Source organism: Balaenoptera physalus, assembly GCF_965194825.1.
Source record: "Balaenoptera physalus genome assembly, chromosome: 10".
Lineage (NCBI taxonomy): Eukaryota > Metazoa > Chordata > Mammalia > Artiodactyla > Balaenopteridae > Balaenoptera > Balaenoptera physalus.
In genome coordinates this window covers 22050261-22070102 of record NC_138889.1, presented here as the reverse complement: position 1 = coordinate 22070102, position 19842 = coordinate 22050261, and the positions used below count along the sequence as shown (strand labels likewise).

The 19842-nt window shown below is 37.4% G+C and overlaps 1 protein-coding gene and 1 long non-coding RNA gene across 4 annotated transcripts in view; one reads left to right on the top strand and one right to left on the bottom strand.

Moving 5' to 3' along the window:
• LOC309667926 overlaps positions 1 to 19842 on the top strand; it is a 614088-nt gene that overhangs the window by 325099 nt on the left and 269147 nt on the right. The window lies entirely within an intron of this gene.
• The window catches only part of ZC3H12C (zinc finger CCCH-type containing 12C), a 70374-nt gene that overhangs the window by 12101 nt on the left and 38431 nt on the right, over positions 1 to 19842 (bottom strand). For all 3 annotated transcript variants that reach the window (XM_082476862.1, XM_082476863.1, XM_082476864.1), the window contains exon 3: positions 5463 to 5602. In XM_082476862.1, the coding sequence (XP_082332988.1) occupies positions 5463 to 5602 (140 nt within the window). The remainder of the gene's footprint in view (positions 1 to 5462; positions 5603 to 19842) is intronic.

Genomic DNA, 19842 nt, shown 5'->3' with positions numbered 1-19842 from the left:
TCTAAGTGTCAATGGCCCTCAAGATGAAGAACGCTTTCTCCTCAAGGAGGCCTCAGTTATTGGGCTGGACGAGCCTGTAAACTGGGAGAGCAGGGGTTGTGATCGCCACAAGAGAAGTATGAGCAGGGTGTGGGGGAAGGAAGAGTGACCTGGGTCAGCTTGGCATACAGATTTCATGATGTTCCAGACAAATGAGTTCATTAAGACCAGAACTTTGTTTTAGAAAAGCAGCAGAGTAGAAGTGGAAGAAATATGAATGTCAGAGTCAGCAACTCGTGGATAAATCTCAGGTTCTGCCACTTTCTCTATCTGGCAATCGTGGTCTTATTGAACCTGCTCTGTCATGTCCTCAAATGCAGTTTGTAGGCCGTGAGGAGTCAATGAGTTATCACACGTAAAAGCACCTAGTAGAGTGCCGGGCAAGCTCTCAATGAACACTGTGTCCTTCAACTTGATTTTGCCTAATAGATGCATGTAATTATTGATCTCTTTTGAAAATCACAGACGACCAATACAAAATCAAAAGCCCAGTCTCAGCCACAGGATTTGCCATATTATAGTTATTCTGTGTGCCCCCTAACAAACATTTTGAGGGCAGGTGGCTCATTTATCTGTGTGCCCATCAGCACTCAGCACAAGGACATATTAGCACGTCAGTAGATCCGCAATAAATGTCTGTGAAAGGAATATGTCAGCTACTTAAAGATGTGTATTCTGAGGGCTTCCAGTTTATTCACTGTCCTTGTTCACGCATAATCCGTGGCCCTTTATTTGTGTTTATTGTGCAGGATATGCTTGGGTCCTGGAAGTGACTGGAGGACTGAGGTGGTGGCCCAATAGTTATCACCATCTTGCTTAATTTGCATTTCTTTACCAGCTAAGGAGGTTAAAAGGACACTAATTAGGAAGAAAATTAGTGATAATTAATTATCACCAATTAATAGGATAAATAGTCCTAACCTAAATAAATAGTCCTAACCTAAATAAATAAATAGTCCTAACCTAAATAAATATGAATTCAGTCTAGCTGGTAAGTTAACTGAATCTCTAGTTCCTAGCACAGTACCTGATACATAGCCTCGTGCTTGCTTGTTAAATATATGTTCAATCAATGGAAGCCTGGCTAACGTGCTAGTTTGAATCTATATCTGAGAACTTTAAAATATTTCTTATCAAGTTTCCTTTTTGGTATGGTGAAAAAAGACTGGACTATTCAATTTACCAGGCATTATCTGGTTGAGGGTTTTCGTCAAAAGAATTATTACCTGGGGGAGAAAACACCTAACAACCTCTGATTACAGTGGTACACATTTTACAAATTAAACTGCATACTGATGAGTTCCAGAGACCTGGCGTGCTGGTATTTTAAAAACTAAACTCGGCCACATCTCACACTGAGTATTACCATTTTCCCTTCTTCTTGATCTCATATTCCTTTCACACTCAAGAACCTTTCATTTACATGTTTAAATATTGTTTTTTCTTTTTCAGTTTATCTTTCCCCTGATTATTAACGTATTGTAGTTTCCTGTAAAAAATTGGGAAAGTAAGAAAAAGTAAGAAGTAGGGAGAAAATAAGAGTTCATAAGGACATGACCCAGAGGCAATTACTGTTAATATTTTGGCATATTTCCTTCTAATCATTTTCTGTGTATTTTTTTCCTTCTATACACATGTGTATATATGTATGTATGTATGTATATGTGCACACACACACACAATAACAAAGGCTGCCTTTTACATAAGAGAGCACCTCCTGAGATCATTAAAAATTTTGCCTAAATATTCTAATACTACATATTCTATCATATAGATATATACTTATTTATTGAGCCATTTTTCTAATGAATGTATGGTTTTTTTTCCATTTTTTTTTCTAACTAATATTGTACTGGATGTATTTGTGGTCAAAAATCTTTGCCTGTACCTCTGTTTATTTTCTGGGGAATTATTCCTAGAAGGGGAACTAGTAGATCCAAGTATTTACATTTTAAGATCAAACTTTTCCCGAAAGGTTGTAATGATCTACGTTTCCACATCAGTATAGGAGTAACTCCCTCTGGGCACTGAGTATTATCAGTTTTTTAATCTCTGCTAATTTGACGGGTAAAAAAATAAGTTTTTAAAATTTTCATTTCTTTTTTTTTTTTAAATAAATTTATTTATTTATTTTTGGCTGCATTGGGTCTTTGTTGCTGCGCGGTGGCTTTTCTCTAGTTGCAGCGAGAGGGGGCTACTCTTAGTTGTGGTGAGCGGGCTTCTCATTGAGGTGGCTTCTCTTGTTGCGGAGCACGGGCTCTAGGCGTGCGGGCTCAGTAGTTGTGGCTCATGGGCTCTAGAGCGCAGGCTCAGTAGTTGTGGCACATGGGCTTAGTTGCTCCACGGTATGTGGGATCTTCCCGGATCAAGGCTTGAACCCGTGTCCCATGCATTGGCAGGCGGATTCTTAACCACTGCACCACCAGGGAAGCCCTAAAATTTTCATTTCTTTAATTACTAATGAGGTTGAACACTTTTCCCTCTTATTTGGCACTTGCATTCTTCCATGAACTGTCTATTCCTACTATGTTACCAATTATATACTGTTTTATCAGTGTGTAGGAGCTCTTTATATGTTCAGCACATGGATTCTTTGTTTATTTGTTGTACTTTTTCTTCAGCAAATAAAAAAATTTCTCATTGTTAAGAGAACGTCCCAAAATACAGAAGTTTGATCCAATTAAATCTATCTTTCCCTTCATAATTTCTTCTAAAAATTTTAATTTTAGAAAGGTCTTCCCCAGCCATTCAAAGACTATTTATAATCTCTAATGGAGATTTTTGACAATTAATTCTTCAACCATCTGCGTTATATGGTGTAAGATAAGGATCTAAATATGTATATTTTTTCCAAAGAGTTATCCAATGTCTTGGTACTGCTGACTGAATTATGCCCACCCCTCCCACGCTACAGTTTATATAGGCTAGGGTCTGATCCCATGGCTCTGGGCTCTACCATAACTTGTCTATGGATTCTTATTCTAATTTAATAAAATTTAATAATTATAGATAAAAATAAAATAATCTTCCCTTGGGGTACATGGTGGGTGGTCACTCCATTTGTTTTTATTTTTATTTTTATTGGAGTATAGTTGCTTTACAAGGTTGTGTTAGTTTCTACTGTACAACAAAGTGAATCAGCTATACATATACATATATCTCCTCTTTTTTGGATTTCCTTCCCATTTAGGTCACCACAGAGCACTGAGTAGAGTTCCCTGTGCTATACAGTAGGTTCTCATTAGTTATCTATTTTATACATAGTATCATAGTGTATATATGTCAATCTCAATCTCCAAATTCATCCCACCCCCCCTTTCCCCCTTGGTATCCATACGTTTGTTCTCTATGTCTGTGTCTCTATTTCTGCTTTGTAAATAAGATCGTCTATACCATTGTCTCAGATTCCACATATATGCGTTAATGTATGATATTTGCTTTTCTCTTTCTGATTTACTTCACTCTGTATAACAGTCTCTAGGTCCATCCCCGCCTCTACAAATGATCCAATTTCGTTCCTTTTTATGGCTGAGTAATATTCCATTGTATATATGTACTACATCTTTATCCATTCCTCTGTTGATGGACATTTAGGTTGTTTCTGTGTCCTGGCTATTGTAAATGGAGCTGCAATGAACATTGTGGTACATGTCTCTCTTTGAATTATGGTTTTCTCAGGGTATATGCCCAGTAGTGGGATTGCTGGGTCATATGGTAGCTCTATTTTTAGTTTTTTAAGGAACCTCCATACTGTTCTCCACAGTGGCTGCATCAATTTACACTTCCACTAACACTGCAAGAGGGTTCCCTTTTCTCCACACCCTCTCCAGCATTTATCGTTTGTAGATTTTGTGATGATGGCCATTCTGACCGGTGTGAGGTGATATCTCATTGTAGTTTTGATTTGCATTTCTCTAATAATTAGTGATGTTGAGCATCTTTTCATGTGTTTGCTGGCCATCTGTATGTCTTCTTTGGAGAAATGTCTATTTAGGTCTTCTGCCCATTTTTTGATTGGGTTGTTTGCTTTTTTGATATTGAGCTGCATGAACTGTTTGTGTATTTTGGAGATTAATGCTTTGTCAGTTGCTTTGTTTGGAAATATTTTCTCCCATTCTAAGGGTTGTCTTTTCGTCTTGTTTATGGTTTCCTTTGCTGTGCAAAAGCATTTAAGTTTAATTAGGTCCCATTTGTTTATTTTCGTTTTTAGTCTCATTACTGTAGGAGGTGGGTCAAAAAAGATCTTGCTGTGATTTATGTCAAAGAGTGTTCTGCCTATGTTTTCCTCTAAGAGTTTTATAGTGTCTGGTCTTACATTTAGGTCTTTAATCCATTTTGAGTTTATTTTTGTGTATGGTGTTAGGGAGTGTTCTAATTTCATTCTTTTACATGTAGCTGTCCAGTTTTCTCAGGACCACTTATTGAAGAGGCTGTTTTTGCTCCATTGTATATTCTCTCCTCCTTTGTCATAGATGAGGTAACCATAGGTGCATGGGTTTATCTCTGGGCTTTCTATCCTATTCCACTGATCCATATTTCTGTTCTTGTGTCAGTACCATATTGTCTTGATTACTGTAGCTTTGTAGTATAGTCTGAAGTCAGGGAGCCTGATTCCTCCAGCTCTGTTTTTTTTTTTTTTTTCTCAAGATTGCTTTTGTTATTCTGGGCCTTCGGTGTTTCCATACAAATTGTAAAATGTTTTCTTCTAGTTCTATGAAAAATGCCATTGGTAATTTGATAGGGATTGCATTGATTTGACAAGTGCTGTTGTTTTCTTCACATAGGTTCCTCAGTTTTGTTAATGTGGGGGCAGAGAGGGGAGGGAAGGGTTGGATGCCAGTTGAGAATCACTGACTTGAGCAAAATGTTGGGCAGCAATAATTAACAGTTACAGGGGACACCTCTGCCTGAAACTCATACATTTAAAAATTACAAGATAATGCAAAATACTGATACTTTATTGGGATCGAGTCATTTCCTCTACTTGACACCAGACAGCATGCTGCCAGGATCTCACAGGTCTTATCTGCAGTCACTAGAATTTGATTACCACCTAATTTCATACAGCAGATGAGAAAACTGGGGTCCAAAGAGGGTCAGTGTGCTGCTCAAAGTGCCATGGACAGTACCTAGCAGAGTTGGAATTTGAATCTAGGTCTCTTGACTCCTAGCATGTCTCTAAAGGTCAGAATTTTTACAAAATTTGAAGTAAAATTTTTCCAAATTAAAAAAAAGAAGAACTGGCTTATGTAGCAAGAATTACTGTTTAGTTAACATAACCCAATAGTTTTTAAACTCGAAAATAACTTTAATGTCCCACCCAAGTGAATGTGGCAGTCACACAAACTTAGTAAACAGAAGCAGACACACAGATTATTCAGCGAGACACTGGCTCAGGTACACACGGAAGCTTGCGGGCTCACCTGTGATGAGCGCGTCAGGTCGGGACTGCTCTTTCCTCCAAGCAGGAACAAAGACGGTAACATCCTTGTGGCCTCTTTCCAAAAACCAATCCACTGCTAATTTTATTCCTCGGCAGGAAAAGACTTCTTTGTTTCCATGGCTAAAAGATTATTTTAGAACACTTAAAACACAACAAAACCTAAATTTGACTCCATTAATTCAAATTTGTAAACAGATGTAATAACATAATTAAAATATTAATAAGAAATTCAAATTTAAGATAGAGTATTATGGCTCAGAGAAACATTAAGATAACCGAGGAGTGGAAAATCTGTGAGGAACAAAAAGAAAACTGGGATGATTACTGAGTGAAGAATAAAGAAAAGTGAGTTTTCAAATGTGAGGTTGTAAAGGTTAACTAGTTAGAAAGATACAGGCTCGTTTGGATAGAAGAGGGAAAAACGGGCCTCAGCCACAGTGAGAGTAATTTCAGTCAAATGTAAAAAAGAAGTCACATAGAAAAAAAATCTGTAAAAACAGAGGAATGGAATACTTAAGAGTTTCTAAAAACTCTTCCTTTTCAAGAGTTCGTATGTGTATATTTCAATCCAGTGATTCAGCAATGCACAAAATTTATCAGGTGACTAATGTAAAACAACATACACACATGCACTCAAGTGAAAAACTCAATGCTTAATCTCATACAAGAAACACTTTCCGTCCTTCAGTGAAAAGACACCTGGTTTCTGTTTAACAATATTGTGTTGCACAAGGATTAATGATGACAAAAGGGCATTCAAAATTGGATTAGCAGTTTTAGTGCCTAAAAGAAAATGCCCAAATAAAAGTGTAGTCATTCAATAAATATTTATCTAGCACCAGGCTCTGCTTGTGTACTTTAACCTAATAATTCAAAGTAACACTATTCTAATGTTTTAAAAGAAACAGTCTGCTGCTTTGAATGCAATAAGTACACTTTTTTACAGTTTGAGCACTGAAGGCTCCACTCTTATCTATAATGGAGACAGACATTCTTTATTCTTGGGCTAAGGTGCACTGAATGGAATAAGGTAAGTAAATGCTCTGTTAACTTCTAGCACAAATCAAACATTAGGTATATTAATATACTGTTCTAGTGGTCCCCTGGGAAGCACTAAAACTATCTAAATATGACTACTCATGTTTGAAGGACAAAACAGAAATAGACCAACTTGCTTTATAGGTATTGAAGGCTATAAATGCAAACCTCAGAAACTGTTTATGTTCCATAGACCAGTCCTAATGGTCTGGGGCAAGATTAGAGGTGAAATCAGATGCACTGAAAGTTTCAGAGAAAGGGATAAGGGAAGGGGGAGTTTGAGGCACATTTTCTTGGAAAGAAGGGATACCTGATGGCCTCAACAATGCCCCAGCAAATGACACAGAGTGATGCTAGGTTTCATGGAAAATACTGAAATTTAAGCAGTCTTCTGGAAAAATATAAAAAATGATGGCTGGGGTTTCCCTGGTGGTGCAGTGGTTAAGAATCTGCCTGCCAATGCAGGTGACATGGGTTCGAGCCCTGGTTAGGGAAGATCCCACATGCTGCGGAGCAACTAAGCCCATGCACCACAACTACTGAGCCTATGCTCTAGAGCCCGCGAGCCACATCTACTGAGCCCGCGTGCTAAAACTACTGAAGCCCGAGAGCCCTAGAGCTCGTGCTCCACAAGAGAAGCCACTGCAATGAGAAACCTGCACACCACAACGAAGAGTAGCCCCCGCTCGCCACGACTACAGAAAGCCTGTGCACAGCAACGAAGACCGAACGCAGCCAAAAATAAATAAATAAAATAAATAAATTTATAAAAAATAAAAGATAAAAAAATGACGGCATTCTCTTGTGAGAATATATATACTAATTATTCCTAAATACAAAACTCAACTTGCTAAGACCCAAGTATAGTTTTATTTTGCATTAATGCTTTGAGATCTAAATGTATTATGCTTTGCTAGTCATTATGACATTTGGTTTACTGAGACTTAAGAATTTAACTGCTTCTGGCTCTAAAGAGAGGACTGCATAAGCATATTCTTCCAGGTGACTTCACTTGGTAAAGACAACCATCACATTTTACTGTAGCAAGAGAAGATTCCATCTTCTAACTAAAGAACTTTCATAAACTGTATGTAAACAGCAAACCACTTACAAACATGGGACAAAGATTCTGCAGGTGCTAACCCAGGTATTATACCATGTGCGACACTGACAACAGGTTGTTCCCATTATCCGCTCTTCCCCTCTGCCCACAGCCCCGCACACCCTTCCCACAAAACCTCCTAGGGAGAACGCAAGCAAGAGGATAAGAGGCACCACATTGTGAATGGCAAATGGAACCATATCAACCGTTGATGGATCCACATCAATCTCTGATTTTGTTATTTGAGAAAAAATACCTCCCCGACATTTGTTTAAAAACCTGTAGTGAAGTTTTCTGTTATTTGCAGCTAAACACATCCTTAACTGCTACCTTACTCATACCATAAACCAACAGAAAACTCTATTAATATCATAAAAAAATATATTTTAAGGCAGAAACATTACCAGGGGTAAAAAGTTATTACATAATAGTAAAAAGGGAAAAATTCACAAGGAAGCTATAATAATTGTGAACTCAGTGTAAGGCAAAAGATCACGGGATGACAAGAAGAAATGAAGAAATCCACAATCATATTAATTGACAGGCGAAGCAGAAAACATTTAGTAAGAATACAGATAAGTGAATAATCGATTACAGGTGATCTAATGGACATATACAAAACCCTGAACAAAATTAAAGAGAAAACCTTTTCAAGAACACATGGAACAAGAACACATTGGCTATGCACTAGGCCACAGAACAGATTTCAACAGACATCAAGAATCTATCATACAATGTTCTTTGACAATATGTTATTAAAGATTAGTGTTGCTATACCAGTAAACCAATTTAAAATTTTAATGTTAAAAACAACGCCATTTGTAATAGTAACAAAAACGAAACAGATCTAAAGAAGAAAAGATATCAAGAGCTTTATAGAGAAAATGAAAATTGAAAACCTGTTTTAAAGGGAGTAAGAGAAGACCTAAATGAAAGGAACAATATACCATTTTCATGGATGGTAAGACTCAATGTATGAAGATGGCAATTCTCAAATTAATCTGTAAGTGTACTGAAATCCCAATAAAAATCCTGAAAGGGATTTTTTTATGGAACTTGAGAAGCTGATCCTAAAATTAGTATGGAAAAATAAAAGGCCAAGGACAGTTAAGCAATTCTGAAGAACAAAAGAGGAGGAACTTCCCCACTAGCTATCAATACTTGTGCATAAAACTACAGAAATCCAATCGGTGTTTTACTGGCAAAAATTAAAAAACAGAAAAAATATAACAGACAAGTGAGCCTAAGATCTCTCTCTCTCTCACACATACACACATACACGTGTGTATAAATGATAAAAGTGTCATTACAGATAGATGAAAAGATGGATCATTTAACAAATGGTACTAGGGAAATTGATTATTTATGTGGAAAAAATAAAATTGTATTTTTACCTCATACCATACATAAAAATAAATTGTATATAGATCAAAGATTTAAATATGAAAACACTGTAAAACTTTTTAGAAGAAATTAAAGGAGACATTCATGTCAAGATAGGGAAATTCTTCTTAAAGAAGACACAATCACATACTATCAAGGAAAAGAATGATAACGTTTGAGCACATAAAACTTCTTTATGAAAAAGACTCCATAAAAAAATAAAAATGCCATAGCCTGGAAGAAGGTATTTGCAATACATAGGACTGATAAAGACTAGTACTCATAATACATAAAGTACTCCTATACATTGAGAAGGGTAACCAGTGTTTTTTTTTTTTTTTAAGGCAATAGATATGAACAGTGAATTCTCAAGAGAGGAAACCCAAATGACCAACAAACATATGAAAAGATGCTCAACAGTGAAGAAATGCAAATTAAGCTAAAGTGAGACACCACTTCACACCCATCGTACTGGAAAAAATAAAAGTCTGCAAACACCAGATGTTGCCAAGGATGTGTGAAAGTAGGAACTCATACATTACAGGTGGGAGTATAAATGGTATGACTATTCAGGAGAGCAATTTGGCAATACTTTATAAAGGTGAAGGCGTGTTTTCTCTCAAACATAGTAATTCCACATCCAGGTAGAGTAAAACCCCACAGTAACTTGAAATCAGATTTAAAGCAATCAGCAGTTGGCCCAGCCTCAGATCTCACGTGGGGGCAGGCTAATGTCTTCTCCTCTATGGGTGGGACAGAAAGAAGCAGGCAAGTGGGGATGTGTAGGGTTGGTCCCTGGGTGTCCAATACTTCCCCAGCCAATCCTCTCCTGATCAGGCCAAACAAATGAATGCCAACTAGGAAATCCCTGGAATGGCTGCTGCTGTCTTGGAAGTCCCTGCTAGCTGCCAAGGCCCAGAATCATCCCTAGTAACAGTAAAAGTCTGAGCAGACAACTTACCAGGTGGCTCCAAAGTGCAGGTGGGACTTACAGATGGGGAGAGGCTGGGGGAGACTGAACTTGACCTAACCTTATGAGGCGTGTTGAAGGATGTGACTAATCATATGTGCTGGTTGCTATATAAGGGGCAAGGGTAGGAGGCTCTGATAAAGAATTATAAAAAGAGTAAGCCTGATAACAAAAATTATGAAAAACAGGATGTCAGAGTGAGCACAATGTAGCTACTGGTGCAAATTAACTGTCTGTTGAGTGTTTACTAAAAGAGTACGATGATGTTTACGAACTGTAGCTCTAATTCCATAAATAGAGAAGAAAACTCATTATAGTTCTGTAGTCACCTTACAGGCTGTATCTGCATGCATTTAGGGTTTTTTTTCCTCAGTAGTCAAAACAGCTAGTTCTATATTTATGAATTGGCATGTGTCCTGTGGGCCTCCATTTCTTTGGTATTTCAACAATTTGGCAACAAGGATGGTATACCTCAAGTGAGTCCTTCTGCTGGTGAATGTGTCAGAGGCTTTGTAGCCACCATTGATTAGGTTGGAGACCCTGGATGTTTGCTAAAAGTGTTCCTTTGACTACTTTGGCTCGGTGGGATTGGGTTCCCAGGGAAAATGCCGAGCTCTCACCGCTAATTCTGAGTTCCTGCTGAGCAAAATGGGTAATAGAGGCTTGAAGGTTGCGTGTGATTCAACACTGGCTTTAATGTAGAAAAATATAAGGAGCCTGCCAGCAGGTCTCTTTCTTAAAGGGCTTATTTTACTCTGTCATGTTGTGAATAGGCACGTTTATAAAAATCCTGCTTTGCAATGGCCAGAGGAAGGCTCATTTGAAGTAGACAAATTGGTATACTGACACAGATTTTTAGAAAAACCCTACTTAAAATAAAAGGATTATTGGTATCTCTGGATCTCAGGAAATAAATGAAAGAATGAACTGGACAGCCAGTAAGAATGAATTAAAAAAACTGAAGGAAGAGATTGAGAAACTGAAAGCACCTTCTGTTTCTCCAGGTTCTCAACACTTCTCGGCTATTGTTCCTTCTACGCCTCTTCACCCTTCTTTGCCTTATCTGGGACCTAGAAAGAGGAGATGATGGCTTCTTGGACAGATGGTTCCCAAGGACTTCAGGATCCGGGGATAACTTCCCTTTGGAAGAGGGAGAATTGCCGGCCTTATTTGAATGTTCTGATATGGAGTCCACCTCCAAGACTCCCCCCTACAGCACTCAACATGCAAAACATAGCTAGGGAAGCAGAAATGATTAAGAGGAAGGAGCAAGGAGTCTGAAAATCTGGATAAGAAAACTGTCTTAGAATGAAGGCATCAGGTGGGCAAATGGTTTCCCTGGTAACTTGGAGGGAAGGGGAAACAAAAGGAGTCAGGCTTTTAAATTGCAACATGAACCTGAAGCTATAGTGCCATACAAACCAACTTAGTTTTCATCTCAGTGTAGAGAAAATCAGCCTTCTCCCTTTGGAGCTACAGGGATTCAAATACCCTTTAGAAGTTATCCAGTACTGCTGGGTGGATCAGATGTGGTAAGGGTACCACATCCCTTTCCCCTAGCTGATATCCATCTTAAGAGTTATTTTCCAGTGCCCTGGAAAGATCTGCAAAAATGTGCCGAGGTTTTCTACAGCACGTTTTCAGTTTACAGCCCTGTGTGTGAGGCTCGACACCGACTTGTAACATCCAAGGAATGTGGCCTTGGATGAGTCTGCTTGACTAATGGAACAGGTGTGATGGGGCAAGTGGAGTGTCATGGCTTCAGGCACCTTCTGCAACAACTCTGGCTGCTCCTCAAACCTAGGACACCCATTGCGAGGCACTGCTGATGGCAGACTTTGCAGTCTTTCTGCAAAAGGTGGCCTGAGAGAAGCTGCAGGGCTGCTGCTGCATGAGTCTCCCGGCGATTTCCATCAGTGGTTCACCAAGGCATTTTCTAAATGAATGGGCATGGATACGGGGGTGGATCAGAATAGACTCTTAATCCTCTCCACTTCTGTGGTAGCCTTGTTGCAAGCACAAGTAAGAGAAAAGGTATCTGCCTGTCAAAAAATAGACAGTTTCTCAGGTATTGGCAACAGTAATCCAGTTTGGGGGAAAAAAATGGAGAAAGGTGAAGACAAAAAGAAACTCAAGATTGCAGTGTTACCTGCCTACTTATTCACACAGGGAGCAAATACTTTTCTGGGGCTACCAACAAATAAGATAGGACTTGCCGATGAAAAGTCAGTACGTTACTATTGTAAGAAGATAGGATGTTGGGAAAAGGAACGCAGCCAGAGACTGAGGAAGATACAAGGGATGCTACCTATGAAACTTTACCATCTCCATCAGAAGACACCCCCTCTCTGCTTGAAATCAGACAGGAAACAATTAGCAAATTGTGCAAATTAATGAGCAAAACTGACTTAATAGAGGAGCTTCAGAGCTGGGAATGGAAAAGCCTTATATATATTTCCTTTTCCTGCCTTAATATTTTCCTGTCCTTTCTTGTAGATACTGGAACCATGCATGTATTCTGCAATTTCTACTGACCTCTCTTGTTTCACCTACATCCAGAAAAACATATAAGTTGTGGGTATCTCTGGACAACCTTCTACCTGTTCTTTCTCATCTGAGATTCCTGAGCAAATAGGTCCTCTGTTGTAGGAACATGCCTCTCTTGTCCCTTAATGCTGTTCATCTGTTGGGAAGAGATCTCCTGTATAAACTAAGGGCTACCATACTCTGGACTCCAGGTAGAGGATTTTTGAAGCTCCTGGGAGACAAGCCACCTGAGTTAGTGAATATGTGCTTATCTATACTGAGAGTGAATATGTGCTTATCTATACTGAGAGTAAATATGTGCTAGGGGTCTGCCATGCTATGGGCCAAATTTTGAATGAGAGGTTTTCTAATATCCCACAACTAATATGCCACGTGCAAAACTAATTGCTGATTTATTAGTCATTGCAACTTCCCAAACAGATTTCTGTAATTCATTGTAGAGCTTATTCCAGACAATAAGATGAAATTAATTTGCAAGCTGTGAAAAGGGCTACTAAGGTCTGGACTGGGGTAACTGAAGCCCCATTTCTTCTATCCAGGGACTCCCACTCGGAGTTTCAGACATATGCACCTTCTAGTGAACTAGTAATTGGAAACTAAGGGGAGCTAAAATGAACACAAATTATCTTGACAAACATATTCTTCATAAGATTTTCACTATCATAACTTTATTATTCTGTAAATTCACTTTGTCTTGTATCTAATGGGATTATCTTTAATCTCGTCATATATACTACTGCAACAAATTTGAAAACCCCTCAGTTCTACTTTTCTGTCTTCAACAGAAGGGCAATTCCATAAGCACTCAAACTTATATGATATTTGCTAAATCTTATAAAAACATCATATATACTTCCCACTAGAGAACTGAAGTACACTTGCTTATTATGTGCCATTAAATTAGTCACTTGTGATGGTTAACAGATTACAAAGATGTATTTTGTAATGCAGAGAAAAATTCAGGGAACCACACACTTTAATGTAGCTTGCCTCAATACCGGACCTAGAAGAGAGGGACAATGGGTGAACCATTCCATTTGCTGTGTCTAGGAAACATAATTTCATGTATTACACTTTGTTAAGTTATATACACACACATCATTAACTAGGTTAACCACAGGATAGAAAGGGTTATTTTAGAATTATAACTGTTATATTCCCGTGGTAGACAGGAGCAAATTGAAAAACATGGAGAAATCTAACAAGGGAATGAAGGCATCTATTAAAGGGGACTACTTCTTTTTAATTCTTTTCATGGCATTGAAAAAAAAAAAAAGAGAAATAAGGAGTCTTTTTCCAATTATCTTTTATTTCCTCAAATTTGATTTTGCTCTAGTTTGAGTATTTGCTTTGAATTAACATATTACTTATAATGCTTGCAAAGAACCTTGGAAATCATAGTTGATTTTTATTTTCTTATATTTATGTAATAAGTATATCCCTTATATGATCAAAGGAAAGCCATTCTTAAAAAGTTTTTCCATAACTCATCGAAAATCTAATTGTAACAATCATACCTAGAATGGCATATTTAGTACTACTAATAGTAAATTAGCACTACTAATTATTATGATGGTATTAGTACTATTAATACTACTACTAGCATTACTACTAAATAGAGATGGCTTTTCATGAGTAGGCCAACACAGTGAAAATAACAGTGTCTGGAATTAGACATGAGTTTAAGTATTTTCTTTAGTACATTTCTGTGTGACCTTGGCAAGTTACTTATTTTCAACCTCAATCTTCTCATATTTAAAACGGAGATAATCCCGCCTACATGACAGGGTTGTGAGAACTGAACAAGGTAACATCCACAGAGCACTGAGCAGAGTGCCTGGCACATAGAAGACTTCAACAAATATTAGTGCCTTCACTTTCTCATGTCCCTTTGGTCCTAATTTTTAGAAAATGGAAAAGAGCTTGCTTTGGAATGAAAATGAAACCAGTAAGTCTTTAATAGCTTTAATCTCACTACTGATGGCAAACTGTGATTTTTTAGATCAATGTGTTTGATATGTGGAGATCACTAAACAGTTTTAGTTTTTTAAAAAAGAAACAAAAAGAGATCAAGGTATCAGGGGACTCAAAAAAACAATCCATCGCTTTTTTATAACCTTCGATATATCATCTTTTATTTAAATCAAAAACTTGACCTACAAGTTTGCTACACCCTTCACTGGAAGATTCAAGTATGATTATAAAACTTCTGTGACTTTAATGGGTCATTATATCAAACTGCGTATAATGATAAGGATACAAGTTTGTCAGTGAAGTGCCTACAATGAACAGTATGAGTAAAATGTAATCTTTTAAACTAGAAAACCGTATTTGAATCTTTAGTACCAAAGTCCTTTAAGTTTAGATATAGTTAGCTTATATAATTATATTATATTAATATAATAATAATAGATATTTATCGAACACTAAATTATTAATACACCTAGGTGCTCTTCAAATACTTGATGACTTATTTTTTCAATTTTTAGGCCTGATTGTACATAAACCATGTTGTATACATGAAAATAGATTTTAATTTTAAAGAACTCTTTCAAATACTAATGCATTAGCAATGTTTAATGATTGTTAAGAAGAAATTCTCCTACATCTATACCATTTCCCTTAAGCAAGGAGACAGGAGTACAGCTGGATATCATCTTCAATATGGAAATAAGAGAATATTTTCCTTCCTATTATTGTAGTCTAATTAAATTTCATATTGTATTTAAGAATCTATAATTCCATGTGCTGACTCATGGGCATCTAGAACTTTTTCTTTTATATTGAAGGCTCATAACGAGTGATTTATGCCTATTTTGTCACTCTTATAGCTACCGAACTTTTAATCTCTGATCTCTTTCCCACTACACCAAGATCACTTTGAACCTAAACCTAGTGGTCAGGATGCAATATACCCAGAAAACGAAATCCCTTGTTACAGATAAACTCCCTTGTTACAGATAATTTAATCAGGTCTATCAAGTTGTGTTCCAAATAGAAATCCCAGAGGCCCTTCTAGGGAGCAATGAAGGGAATTTTTAAGTGGGAAACACAGCCCCCACTTATACCCTCCAATTCAAACAATACTATGTTTTTGTTTGTTTTAAATACTGGGCTTCCTTTTAAGATTTGCAGGATTGTACCGCTTCAAAGGAAAATAAAAGTCTGAAAATTACTGATTTAGGACAATGAAAATTTCAACACCAAAATTACAGTGGAAGTTTTAACATGAAAGTTCATTATTACCCTCCAGTTGGTACAGACACAAGAGCAGTGTGGCCAAGAGAATTTTGAGAATGGGAAAGGATAAGGAAAAAGGAAAGTAGAAAGATGTCCTCACTTTATAAGGTCCATAATTTGAAGCCAAAATCAATAATAGGAAGCACATCTAGCTAATCTAGATCCAAGTGGGTCATTAGTCTAAAGATGCTGAACAGAACATACCTGTTAAGTAGATGTAATAATGTCTTCAATATTAAGACAGGTAGAAAACATAAAACTCGAATCACTTTTTTCCTATTATAATTGGGTGACTTTTCCCATTTCTTACAATCACTAGTTAGGTGATTTATAATTAACTTTATTCATTATGTAATAGGATTATTAATGTTGTTATTTCCTAGGTTAGGGTTTAAATAAGCATATTTGAGATAACAGGAAAGTTTACTGACCATTGGTCTATGAAAATTCATGAATGATGACAGGTTGAAGTATATACTTAGGGTTATAAAGAGAAGCAGTAGAACAGAACTAACATCTGTCTGTGTCAGACTCCACACTGATATAATCAAACAACAGAAAAAACTAGTTCTGATTCTCTGATTCCTTTCATATTACCTAAGGATTTTCTTTAAAACAATAAGAGAAATGGGACCCTGCCAACTAACCTGTAAGTAGTACCTATGACGCTGACACTCATCTAGAGGGAAATCAAGCTGTCTTTTAATTGATGTTAAGCCCCCACTAAGTTGGAACTTAAAAAACATTTCACTGAGAGGTTACCCAATAGAAGTATAATGTGAACCACAAATATAATTTAAAATGACCTAGAATAGCACATTTTAAAAAGTAAAAAGTAGGTGAAATTAATTTTAGTAATATATTTCATTTAACTCAATGTATCAAAAATGATCATTTTTACACATATTCAGCATAAAAGTTGTTATATTTCACATATTTTTGTACTAAGTTTTCAAAATCTGGTATGTATTTTACATTTACAGAATACCTTAATTTGGATTAGACACATTTGAAAATCTCAACAGCCACATGTGGCCAGTGGTCACCGTACTGGACCATGCAGATCTACTGCACATAATTTTGATACATTTTTGTTGAGAGCCAAAACCAAATTTGAATGAACCCTGGCAAGCTGTAGTCTCACACCTGTAATCTAAACCAAAAACTTGGACTAGGTGTCCTGGAGGATTTTATTAACTGTGAGACAGGGCTGTACTAAAATGGTAAACAGGCAACAGGACAGCAAACGCATCAAACAATTGAAGGCAAGTTTTGGAGCCCAGGCAAGATGGTCTTCAATATTCTAATTCACACTGAAAAGAGTTCTCAAGTCCATACAACTTCACAAACCAGATTAGATACATAAAAGCCTTTGTACCTTCAAAAAGATTAATCTAGATAAATAAATCTTATTTATACAGACTGCTAGGGCTTCCCTGGTGGCGCAGTGGTTGAGAATCTGCCTGCCAATGCAGGGGACACGGGTTCGAGCCCTGGTCTGGGAAGATCCCACATGCCGCGGAGCAACTAGGCCCGTGAGCCACAACTACTGAGCCTGCGCGTCTGGAGCCTGTGCTCCGCAACAAGAGAGGCCACGATAGTGAGAGACCCGCGCACCGCGGTGAAGAGTGGTCCCCGCTTGCCGCAACTAGAGAAAGCCCTCGCACAGAAACAAAGACCCAAAACAGCCAAAAATAAAATAAATAAATAAATAAATTAAAAAAAAAATTAAATCCTATTTATACAGACTGCTAAATTCTGCTCATATTTTATAAATATATAGGCTTAGCCCACAATTCTTGATATAAAGAAAAGTTGTTACAACTTGCGCATTTTCCTGTTCATGTTCTGACACTATAATCTGGCTATATCTGATTTCTGTTCAAACTTTAAGAAAATGACTTCAGTGATTTACCTGGAGTGCTTTTCTACACCCCAGTTAAGATTCAGATTTATACAACACCAGCTGGTTTCTAACACGAGTCTTTTTGAGGGGTAGATGGTTGCTTTATTTATGTACTCTCTGCCATTAGACTGGTATACAAAAGCAATATTCTTCTTTTCCCAGGAGTTGTCCACAATTTAACTTTTGCATATATTTTCAAATATAAGTAGGTCTCCTTGTCTGCAGTCTTAGTGCTCAAATCCTTCTCTAAATTTCTCTACAGAGTGAACTTCCTTAAAGGTAAATGTGATACGCCACTCTTCCCTTGCTTAAATTCTTTTCATGGTTCCCCATCATTAACACAGAGGCAATACAAGCATGGATCCTATTGGTCAAAAGTGGTCCACCTGAGATTTTTAGCAAACAAAATATCTATCCTAATACTCTGCCCAAACATGCAGCAATAAGGCCTACCCACCAGTTAGGAGATTTTATCTAAAACCAAAAGCCTGGATTCACCGACCAAGAGAGAGGACTTGCAATGACAGGGGAGTCAGGGTGGGGAGGATCTCAATAGTTTGTTCATATCAAAAAGAGAAGGCTGGTGTGCCTAGCTTCCATCCCACGGAACTGGAGAATTTGTGCTACACATGGTGTAGAGGTAGTGATGAGGCTCTGGGTTTTCTCTTGTTCACCACTCTTATTTCACATATTTGGTAGAAGCTGAAGTATAAATATGGAGATGTAATTTTAATGAAGTCAGGTGACTATGTCATGGAAGCATACTGAAGAAATCAAGGACTTCTAGGAATCCAAGAGCACCAACATCCAACTTACACTCCCATCCCTGACGGCTCACAAGATGGTACTTTGTTAATGGCAGAACAAGTCATCTGAACCTAAAACCATGGGTAAATTAAAACACTGGACTCTCTTAAGGAAAAATGAATTTAAACTATTGGATACATGTGGATAGAGAATCATTCTATACTCCATTGCTAAACTACCTCAGGTTTAAGAGAATCAGATTTTGAAGAATTGTAAAGCTACTTGGAGGAAATAAAAATCACAATATCATGAGAATTTCATTTCAGAAATATGATAAATATTACTTATGCTTTGTTTCTGTTTCTAAATCTGGAGTATACATTTCAAGGTATACTTATATTATGAAGTATCTGCCCTACTATGGAAAGAAGCCTATTTGCTGAATGACCAATTTGCTAAATTACTGAGAGGCTTTTTTTGTTTTTGCTTTTTTAAGCATTAAAATTAACTGTAGCTTTTTGTCAGTACTTGTTAGTTAGTCCAGTTCCACTAAATATAAATTTATTCTGTTTCATATTTCAAAAACCAAGTACTTTTGTGCAAAAGTTTAGGGCTTTATCTAAACTTATTAGTTTGCTGTTTTCTATTTTTGAATACTTATGTCCTCTTTGCTCCTACACCTCACATTGAAATAGCTATCACAAATTATGCTAGACTACGGTCTAGGTATTTGTCAATTTTGAATGAAATGCGTATTCAACAAACTTACCCAGAACTTCTATCAATGTGGCACATTTTTAAGAGATATTAATAAGCTGAAAGTAGAAGCATGCTTCCTGCAAAGCAACACAGGATTCCTGCAATTTGGGGACCTATGCTGTATATTATGGTTATATGGCTTGTCCCTGGGCAATTTTGGCGTCACCCAGATCTAAGAGCCCAAGTCTTCTTTATGAAACCGTAGAAATCATTGAAAACAATTGATGATATAAACATAAAGAATTAAAATATACCTATAGATCATAGGATGGACTGCTAAACTGCTGTTTGTTAAGTGTTGAATAAAAAAACTGAAAAACTGGGACTTCCTTGGTGGCGCAGTGGTTAAGAATCTGCCTGCCAATGCAGGGGACACAGGTTCGATCCCTGGTCTGGAAAGATCCCATGTGCCGTGGAGCAACTAAGCCCATGCACCACAGCTACTGAGCCTGTGCTCTAGAGCCCGCGAGCCACAACTACGGAAGCCCGCACGCCTAGAGCCCATGCCCTGCAACAAGGAAAGACACCACAGTGAGAAGCCCGTGTACTGCAACGAAGAGCAGCCCCCGCTCACCGCAACTAGCAGCAACGAAGACCCAACACAGCCAAAAATAAAAATAAATTTATTAAAAAAAAATCTGAAAAACTAAGTTTTCATTACATTAGTT